Source organism: Primulina eburnea, chromosome 2, assembly GCF_022965805.1.
Source record: "Primulina eburnea isolate SZY01 chromosome 2, ASM2296580v1, whole genome shotgun sequence".
Lineage (NCBI taxonomy): Eukaryota > Viridiplantae > Streptophyta > Magnoliopsida > Lamiales > Gesneriaceae > Primulina > Primulina eburnea.
In genome coordinates, this window is record NC_133102.1 from 36334034 (window position 1) to 36342463 (window position 8430).

Below are 8430 nucleotides of genomic sequence, written 5' to 3' on the forward strand. Positions count from 1 at the left end.
TCAACCGGCTGCACTAATGAAGAGTATAGTGGCAGCCTGCCCATTTGACCAATGGGGGATCGACATTGTGGGACCTTTTCCCACGGCCCCAGCTCAGAAAAAGTTCTTGCTTGTTGCTATTGACTACTTTTCAAAATGGGTGGAGGCTGAGGCTTTGGCTAGGATAACTGAAAATGAGGTACTCAAATTTCTCTGGAAGAACATTGTCTGCAGGTTTGGGGTCCCGAGAAAGTTGATATCTGACAATGGAAGACAATTTCAAGGAAGCCGGATCCAAGCCTGGTGTAAAGAGATGAAGATCCAGCAGCACTTCACCTCTGTGGCCTACCCTCAGTGCAATGGCCAAGTGGAGGTCACTAACAGGTCTCTAGTGCAGAGCCTGAAGACCAGACTTGGGAACGCAAAAGGTAATTGGGTGGAGGAACTCCCTAGCGTACTTTGGTCATACAGGACTACTCCTAAGATAGGCACGGGGGAGATGCCTTTCAGCCTGGTCTATGGAAACGAAGCCGTGCTTCCGGCGGAGATCGGTGAAGAGACACCTCGCGTAATATTCTATGATAAGCAAAACAATGAGAGGCGAGCAGCAGACTTGGATTTCCTGGAAGAAAAGAGGGAAGTCGCGGCCATAAGAATGGAAGCTTACAAGAGACACATAGCCCAGTCTTACAATAAGAAGGTCATTCAGAAGAGCTTCCAGGTTGGAGACCTAGTTTGGAAGAAGGTTCAAGAAGAGAAGGTCGGAAAGCTCGATCCAAAATGGGAAGGACCGTTCAAAGTGGTGGAGAAGCTCAGCTCAGGTGCCTATTACTTAGAAGACTGGGCATGGAAGAAATTGAAGAGGCCATGGAATGCTTATCACCTCCGCAAATATTATGCTTAGATATTGTTAGAAGCTTTAGTTTTTTTTTCTTATGTCATTTACTTTCGATGAAAGGACGTCAGGTTTTAATGCTTTATTCAAACACGTCAATAAAATTATGCATTTTTGTTAGAAATTATTATTATTGTAGAAAAGGGTTTTCACCCTCAGTCAGTTCAGGACCCCAGAGCTCATCTCACCTAAGGAGCCCAGAGCTCACCTCATCTCAGGAGCTTAGAGCTCACTCATCTTGGTCACGCCAAGTATGAAAAGGGTTTTCACCCTCAGTCAGTTCAGGAGCCCAGAGCTCACCTCATCTCAGGAGCTTAGAGCTCACTCATCTTGGTTACGCCAAGTATGAAAAGGGTTTTCACCCTCAGTCAGTTCAGGAGCCCAGAGCTCACCTCATCTCAGGAGCCCATAGCTCATCTCACCTCAGGAGCTCGGAGCTCACCTCAACTCAGGAGCTTAGAGCTCACTCATCTTGGTTACGCCAAGTATGAAAAGGGTTTTCACCCTCAGTCAGTTCAGGAGCCAGAGCTCATCTCACCTCAGGAGCCCTGAGCTCACCTCATCTCAGGAGCTTAGAGCTCACTCATCTTGGTTATGCCAAGTATGAAAAGGGGTGAGCTCATCTCACCTCAGGAGCCCAGAGCTCACCTCATCTCAGGAGCTTAGAGCTCACTCATCTTGGTTACGCCAAGTATGAAAAAGTTCACCCTCAGTCAGTTCAGGAGCTCAGAGCTCATCTCACCTCAGGAGCCCAGAGCTCACCTCATCTCAGGAGCTTAGAGCTCACTCATCTTGGTTACGCCAAGTATGAAAAGGGTTTTCACCCTCAGTAAGTTCAAGACCCCAGAGCTCATCTCATCTCAGGAGCCCAGAGCTCACCTCATCTCAGGAACTTAGAGCTCACTCATCTTGGTTACGCCAAGTGTGAAAAGGATTTTCACCCCCAGTCAGTTCAGGAGCCCAGGAGCCCAGAGCTCACCTCATCTCAGGAGGTTAGAGCTCACTCATCTTGGTTACGCCAAGTATGAAAAGGATTTTCACCCTCAGTCAGTTCAGGAGCCCAGAGCTCACCTCATCTCAGGAGCTTAGATCTCACTCATCTTGGTTACGTCAAGTATGAAAAGAGTTTTCCCCCTCAGTCAGTTCAGGAGCCCAGAGCTCACCTCATCTCAGGAGCCCATAGCTCATCTCACCTCAGGAGCTCGGAGCTCACCTCATCTCAGGAGCTTAGAGCTCACTCATCTTTGTTACGCCAAGTATGAAAAGGGTTTTCACCCTCAGTCAGTTCAGGAGCCCAGAGCTCATCTCACCTCAGGAGCCCAGAGCTCACCTCATCTCAGGAGCTTAGAGCTCACTCATCTTGGTTACGCCAAGTATGAAAAGGGTTTTCACCCTCAGTCAGTTCAAGAGCCCAGAGCTCATCTCACCTCAGGAGCCCAGAGCTCACCTCATCTCAGGAGCTTAGAGCTCACTCAGCTTGGTTACGCCAAGTATGAAAAGAATTTTCACCCTCAGTCAGTTCAGGAGCCCAGAGCTCATCTCACCTCAGGAGCCCAGAGCTCACCTCATCTCAGGAGGTTAGAGCTCACTCATCTTGGTTATGCCAAGTATGAAAAGGGTTTTCACCCTCAGTCAGTTCAGGAGTCTAGAGCTCACCTCATCTCAGGAGCTTAGAGCTCACTCATCTTGGTTACGTCAAGTATGAAAAGTGTTTTCACCCTCAGTCAGTTCAGGAGCCCAGAGCTCACCTCATCTCAGGAGCCCAGAGCTCATCTCACCTCAGGAGCCTAGAGCTCACCTCATCTCGGGAGCTTAGAGCTCACTCATCTTGGTTACGCCAAGTATGAAAAGGATTTTCACCCTCAGTCAGTTCAGGAGCCCAGAGCTCATCTCACCTCAGGAGCCCAGAGCTCACCTCATCTCAGGAGCTTAGAGCTCACTCATCTTGGTTACACCAAGTATGAAAAGGGTTTTCACCCTCAGTTAGTTGAGGAGCCCAGAGCTCACCTCATCTCAGGAGCTTAGAGCTCACTCATCTTGGTTAAGCCAAGTATGAAAAGGGTTTTCACCCTCAGTCAGTTCAGGAGCCCAGAGCTCATCTCACCTCAGGAGCCCAGAGCTCACCTCATCTCAGGAGCTTAGAGCTCACTCATCTTGGTTACGCCAAGTATGAAAAGGATTTTTACCCTCAGTCAGTTCAGGATCCTAAAGCCCAATTCATCTCAGGAGCCTAGAGCTCACCTCATCTTGGTTACGCCAAGTGTGAAGAGGGTTTTCACCCTCAGTCAGGTCAGGAGCCCAGAGCTCACCTCATCTCAAGAGCCTAGAGCTCACCTCATCTTGGTTACACCAAGTATGAAAAGGTTTTTCACCCTCAGTCAGTTCAGGAGCTCAGAGCTCATCTCACCTCAGGAGCCCAGAGCTCATCTCACCTCAGGAGCCCAAAGCTCACCTCATCTCAGGAGCCTAGAGCTCACCTCATCTTGGTGACGCTACTGTCACGCAAAACATATGTTAATACTCACCTAAGCTCGGCATAAACTTCATGGTTAAGTGGCCAAGCCGAGCTCAGCGGTGTTTTATCTCAGATATTATTGTTAAATGGCTGACCGAGCTCCCATGGCCGAGCCAAGCCCAGCGCTGTTTTATCTTACAGTTATTATTGTTAAGTGCTTGGCCGAGCTCTCAGGGCCGAGCCGAGCTCCCCGCTGTTTTATTTTACCAAGTGTTTGGCCGAGCTCCAAGAGCCCGACCGACCTCTCTCAGCGTGACTTAATCGGTTTATTATTTTACCAAGTGTTTGGCCGAGCCCCAAGAGCCCGGCCGACCTCTCTCAGCGTGACCTCATCGGTTTATTATTTTACCGTGTTTGGCCGAGCTCCAAAATCCCGGCCGACCTCTCTCAGCGTGACCTCATCGGTTTATTATTTTACTAAGTGCTTGGCCGAGCTCCAAGAGCCCGGCTGAATGCTCATTAATCTCAAGTTGAAATAAAATTACTGATCTCTACAAGACGAAGTGGTGAAATAAAATTTTCATTTAAATAAAGTTTAGTACAAACAAGAGAAAGGAAGCGGATGAGCTGGGGTGGGGAACTAAGCTATTTAATCTTCTGAGGCTTCTGGGGGAGGTTATCCACCACCTTCTGGGAATCAAGAAAATCAGCTGAGGACCCCTTGGGAGGGTAGCCAGCTTCCTTGAACTGAGCCACTGCCCCTTCGAAGCCTACGTAAATGAACCCCAGAGCATTCTCAGCAACAGTAAGTGCGAACTCCTTGGACTTCAGGAAGTCCTCCTTGAAAGATTCTGCCCCCTTTTTTAGGTCATCTTGAGCAGCCCTAGCTACCTTCTGGGAAGCTCTGATCTCCTCCTGAGACACCTCAAGTCGGACCTCCATGAGTCGCAGCTCATTCCTCAACTTCAGGGTCTCCGCTGCAAAGCCCTGACGCATGTCATCCTCCCGCCTCTTGGAGTTGGCCTTCTCCTTCTCCAGGGCCTCCGAAAGGTCAGCAAGCATTTTCTCCAGCTCAGCTGAGGTGGCCTGGAAGGCTCTTGTATCCTTCGAGGATTGCTTCTTGAAATTGGTGGCTCGGAAAGCCACCTCGGCATTCAGCAGGGCAACCTATATAAAAGGTGCATTCAGTCAAAAAAAAAAAAAAGAGAAGATGGGGAGAGAGGAGAAGAGTCACCTTAGCACTGGCAGAAGTAGACCTCGAGACGAGCTCCGACCAATTGAGCTCTTGAAGGAAGTCAGCATCGGCCTGAGAAACGACGTCCCTCAGCACGGCTCCCGCCAAGGAAGTGGGTCCCGACCCTACTATTCGAAGGTCATCCCGATAAATGTCATAGAGGTTGGATCTGCAACGGATGACCTTAGAGCGAGGATCGGGCTTGAACTGACGCAGGGGCACAGCCTCATTCTGAAACGACCCGAGCTCACCGTTGCTGCCGGACTGACCCACTGGGCCAGGGGTGCCCGGGGCACGGCGCTTCCTGGAGGGTGCACTTTGAGAGGCCTCCAGAGCCTCGGTAAAAGCCACCACGGTAACCTCCTCAGTGCTGGCCTCGGCAACGGCCTTGCCTTTGCTCGCGGCATCCGAGCTGGCCTGTTGCCTCTTGCGAGCTGCAGCCTTTTGGTTCAGGGCATTCATGACTCTACTAGCTGACAAGTCAAAAATAGAAGGGAGAGGTTAGATCTATCATAAATATACCTGCCAAAAAAAAGGGAAGAATTTTGCGAGTGTTAGGACGAGCTGAGTTCCATACCCTCGTCGCCCTTGGGAGTGACTTTGGCCGAGCTGAGCCCATAGTAGCACAAGAGGTCCTCAGCTAAAAGGGTGGGGGTATGGAAACGCCGACCCCGGATGGCCCCGAAGGGCCTCAGAAAAGCCTCACTCTTAAGAAAGCCCGAGAGAGGACAGGGGAGCTCAGGGAGAGCAACCCTCCATTGGAACAGATGTCCCACTGATCGGAGGGCTGAACAAAGAAGAAATGGTTCTTCCAATATTTTTTAGAGCTCGGGCCCCCCTCAAAGAACTAACAGTTTGGTCGGGCTGAGAAGTAGAAAGGACCCTCTTCTGACCTCTTAGGGAGGTAGAAGTGGGAGAAGGAAATTGGGTCAACTTCAAAACCTAAGGCCTTGAAAAGAACTACATAATTACATAAGGTGCGGAAGGCATTGGGGGTAAACTGGCCGAGGTGAATTTGGTAGAATTGGCTGAGCTGTTGGAAGAAAGGGGGTAGAGGGAATCGAAGTCCACCCTCTAGTTTGTCCTGATAGAAAGTATAGTAGCCAGGAGGGGGGTTGTTTGCCCTCTCCTCGGAGTGAGGGAATATAAAATTATAATCAGAGGGGGCATAAGAGAGAGCTCGGATGCGAGGCTCGTCCGAGGCGTCCAGCCATGAAGGGTGGAGCTCGAACCATGGATCAGACGTCCTGATCAGCTCCGGAGGGTGGCTAAGACTGAGCTGGTTCAGGGCTGCGCCGTCATCACCAGTAACAAACCGGGGGCTGACCCCCGGAGTCTCAAGACACGCACCCGACCCCGAGATGGCCTCCGTATGGGGATCATACTGATCCACCTCTCGGAAGATCCCCTCGGAGGTCGACATGGAAGAACGATTGGGGGAGGCCATAATAAAAATACCTATTGAAGATCGGGAGAGCTAGAATAAGGAGTTGGGAAAGGAGAATGCCTTTGGGGGGGGTTCAGAGCCGAGGTGAGGGGATCGAAATGTAAAGTTTGATCGAGTGGGGTTGGATGGTATTTATAGAGGGACCTGGAGAAGATCGAACCATTGATTTCGGGTGACGTGGACGGTTTGGATCATCTCGAGAAATGTGCGACTAGCCGTTAGCTTGACAGGTGGCAGTGACGGTTCATATTTAGGTCGGAAGCCTACAAGGCCAAAAGTGGAGCACCTCGGCCCTTCACAAAGCTCAGAACATGTCATAGCATGACTCATTCAATGTGGCTAGGGACCGTGGGTCTCAGTTCAGCTCAAACAGAAATATGCTAACTCAGCGCAGCAAAGAGCCTTGTATAGCAGAAGAGTTCAGTCAGGAAATTCATCTGGCAGCCCAGAACAGTCAAAAAAGCCAAAGATTCAGCTCGGCTAAAGGTTTTGCCCCTCGCGTCAGGACAACCAGGACGTTATCACGAGAGGTCGGCACAGCCTAAAAACTTTTAAGCTCCGTATAGCCAACGGTTGCCTAGAGCCCACGCAACCACGAGCCTAAGATTTATAACGTCAGCTCACCCAGTCACTCGGACATCTTAATCTCGACACAGTTCAATGGTTTTGAGCGCAATCATAGGCCACCGAGAGCTCATATAACTACGAGCTTCTGGTTTTCAACATCAGCTCGACATGAGGGGGGGGGGACTCGTTATAGCCCCGGATGGAGGATGGGCTCGGCCCGCTCTCGATGGCCCATCTCGTTCGAAACCCTGCACTCAGAGGAGCACGGGAGGTCATCTGGGAGGTCATCCCGGCCGACCTCCCATATCTGCAGCTTCGTCGATCAGAAAGGTCGGCCGACCTCCCGCGCCGATCTCCCCGAAGGGAGCCGAGCCGACCTCCGAGACGGAGATGTTGAGACAATTGGGGACGTCTCGGCCGAGCTCCCGAGCCGAGCTCCCATGAGGTCCTGGAGGCGGGCGGGCTCATGTCGGCGAGAGCCTTACTCAGACATTAAAGCGCGTAGCCCACAGAGATCAAAAGCCCAGAAAGATAAGGCCAGTTGAGAGTCTAGCCCAATTTGGCGCGATATCTAATAAAATCTGGCACAAGATCTTACCAAATCTTCCGGAGATTCTGAAGATCTAAACTAGGACTCTATTGTTACCCTATAAATATCAGGTTTCGTTCATTGTTTAAGCATTCATACTTTTCACCTTCTCTCAGCACACACATTACTCTCTCAGTTTTCTCTTCTCTGACTTGAGCGTCGGAGGGGCTACGCCAGAACAACCTTCAGGCTCCCCTCTAACACTCTTATTTGTATTTTTGGTTTCGAGGTATCTGACCCGAGCTCTCGGTCATCTTCTGAAGGTTTAACCTGAGCTCCCCCAGTGACGATCCGACCTCCCAGTTAGCATCACCTATTTTACAACATCAATAAGAAAGCATCATGCTCATTTAGTTGCTCAGGATGATGATACATGGTTTGTTATCACGGATAGACCAATGAAGATATGGAAAGCCAATAATTCCATAGTCATCACTGGCAATGCTTCTCAAATGATAGAAAAACAAAGAGTGAATGGACGAATTATGACCAGAAGAAAGTCACTTTTGATAATGAGGCTAAATAAATTCTGTACAAAACACTTAAAATTTGTAAGAGTGCAAAAAAAATTTGAGCAAATTTGATTTAGATGTGAAAAGGTAATGAATAGACCTAAGAAAACAAACGCTATATGACTATATAGAAATTTGACGATAACAAGATGAAACTCGGAGAATCAATGACTTTGATGAGAGAGTTACTGGAATCTTGATTGAAATCAATGCACTTTGAAAAGTGTACAACAACCGAGAAGTGATCTTTAAGGTAATGAGAAGACTCTCGAAAGAATGGGATGTCAATACTATAACAAAGCGTGAATCTAAATATTTGAGCAAGATGAAACTTCATGACTTGTTTGTTGACTTAAAAGCTTATGTCAAATTTCAAACTAGATAAGATAATCAGTATATCTCTCAATTGAATAAAGCTCTAATTGATGTGAAACTGGAACCATCAGCTTCACATGAAAAATCAGATGAAAAATTGAGCAGTAATGTCATTTTATTGTTTGTAAAAAAAATTAGAAAATTCCTAAGGAAAAATCAAGGATCCAACTGAAGATCTTACTAAAAGAGGGAATCAGCTAATGACTTCAATAACTATTTCAACTGTGGCAAGGCTGGTAACTTAATATTAGACTGCCATAAAGAAAAGAAGGATGATAAGATGTCATCTGAGAAGGACAAGATATATTTTGACTGAATGAGATCCAAGGATGAGAAGAACCCTTCAAAGAGAAGCATGACCAGAAAGTACTGGAAAT

General features: G+C 48.6%; 1 protein-coding gene across 1 annotated transcript; it reads right to left on the reverse strand.

Annotated features, from left to right (window-relative positions):
* Positions 1–3974: 3974 nt before the first annotated feature.
* Positions 3975–7083, reverse strand: LOC140824263 (uncharacterized). The gene is made up of 2 exons (XM_073185859.1): positions 4564–7083; positions 3975–4496 (listed from the first exon to the last, which is right to left on the reverse strand). The coding sequence occupies exons 1-2, from the start codon at positions 5023–5025 to the stop codon at positions 3975–3977; spliced, it is 984 nt and encodes a 327-aa protein (XP_073041960.1). The 5' UTR covers positions 5026–7083.
* Positions 7084–8430: the final 1347 nt, after the last annotated feature.